The following is a 1,842-nucleotide window of genomic DNA, read 5'->3' on the forward strand; positions in this document are numbered from 1 at the left end:
TTTTACACTGCTGGAAAATAAGCTTCCAAATGCATTTGTGTTTAATTTTCTGGAAGACTAAGCCAGCGCTTCTTAATTTTATTCCTTCCCACAGACAAGAAAAATGGATTGTAACACTAATAATTTCATAGTAACACTAATAATTTTACAGTCAGAGAGTATAGCATGTAACTTGATGTAGAAATGTGTTTCAAGATCTGATATTCTGTCTTTAAGTAATTTTTAAGTTTTAAACTTGCATGAAGTGTGGAGTTCAAAAAATATTTCTACTTCTGAAAAAAAATCAGTTTTTTAATAAACCATCTTCAGAGTGAGTATATGGTCTCGAGATGCTAATCCCGCTCTTGAGCAAGGAAGTTTTGTACAAAGAGTTTTCAAAACTCTTTACTGAGGAGAGCCTTTTTCACTGTTTTTTAAGGCCTTAGCCTGGANACACACGTGCATGATGGCCATCTCCATATAAACAGTTCATTCTCCAGAAAACTTTTTTTTTAGAGTTGAATACAGGCCAGAAATTGTCCCGACGTGGGGATACAGAGCTGAACAAGACCAAGTCTTCGCCCTTCAGGGGACTCCTGTATCTTGGGAGAGGGAGACAAAGCCATGACAGTTGACTGTGGTAGCTGACAGCCTGAGGTGTGAAGGACTGTGGGAAGACAGGAGGGGCATAGCAGGGTCCTGGAAAGCTTTCTGAAACAAGTGATACTTGAGCAGTGTCACAGGTGCTGTGGGAAGGCTGAGCGGCCTGACAGGGACATCTTCATGCATGGTCCCTGTTGTTAGAAGTGTGGTATGGGTGGACACGCCGGCAGCCATTTTTGTTTAGACCTCTGGATTTCCTTCTTAAAGAAATCCTGTCTCACAGAAATGCAATTTGAATCTTGTGAGAAATCAATACTTGTTCAGTCCTTCAGCAAAACCAAAAATAATTCTCCTTCTAGTCTTTCCATATTACAGTCTACCCTGTATTTCAGATCTCCCCACCGCACCCCCCCAAAAAAGAGAAACGACATCAAATAGTATTTTTCTTTCCAATTCATCACTACTTATTTGTGAGTGGCCTGGTCCTCACAGGTAGGCTGTGTCCCAGTCTCCCTTTACCTGTACACCATGCTCAATTGCCCCTTCACCTTCCAAGCAGGTGTGTCTCTGAGTCCCTGGCCGTTGCCGGCACCCGTACTCTCCCCAGTCTGAGTTCTGGTAAAGCCCCATGCAAGGGGCTTACTTTAATACGTGTAACAAGTTTGTTCAAAATGCTGAGTGAACATAAGTATGGTGTGTAGAATATCTCAGTAAACTAGTTTTCAAACGTATGTTTTTCCCACCTTCTATTTCTAGAAAGTGAAATTCGTTACTCTACCTGGAAGAAAGCTGTGATGAAGTCAGTGGGTTGGGTTACAACTCAGTCTTCAGAAAGTGGTAAAAATGTTTTTATTATTCTTACTGCTTTGCCTTAGTATGTTAAATAGCTTATTTAAGTGTGTAACCATTTACACTTAGTAAGGCTGCTATGAAGAAAAGCAGTGTCTTCTGTCCAGAGCTTCTAACATTTTGAGAACAGTTTAAAAATGTAGGTTATCAGGTTGATATATACGTACTTAATTCTTTCCCGCCCTTTTTTCCTTATTAAGTGTATTCCTGGTACTTCAGTGGATAACTTAGTTTTCTAAAAGAAAAATTATTTCTTCTCAATGAAAAAGAAAATCGGCTAGATTCTTCTTTTTATTTAATTTTTTTCACCTAGTGTCTTCTTTTACCTTTTTGGGGGGCTGTCTTCATGACCTGAACCAACCAAAACTTGTATTAATTTCTCAATCTATTTCACTGCTTCCTAGGCTGATT

At 39.4% G+C, this 1,842-nt stretch overlaps 1 protein-coding gene across 1 annotated transcript in view; it reads left to right on the forward strand.

Annotated features, from left to right (window-relative positions):
* The window catches only part of GK (glycerol kinase), a 75,769-nt gene that overhangs the window by 66,962 nt on the left and 6,965 nt on the right, over positions 1 to 1,842 (forward strand). Inside the window, exon 18 of the mRNA XM_077745321.1 lies at positions 1,339 to 1,419. Coding sequence (XP_077601447.1) covers positions 1,339 to 1,419 — 81 coding nt within the window. The remainder of the gene's footprint in view (positions 1 to 1,338; positions 1,420 to 1,842) is intronic.

This window comes from Crocuta crocuta, unplaced genomic scaffold (assembly GCF_008692635.1).
Source record: "Crocuta crocuta isolate KB4526 unplaced genomic scaffold, BGI_CrCroc_1.0 scaffold630, whole genome shotgun sequence".
NCBI classification, from domain to species: Eukaryota; Metazoa; Chordata; class Mammalia; order Carnivora; family Hyaenidae; genus Crocuta; species Crocuta crocuta.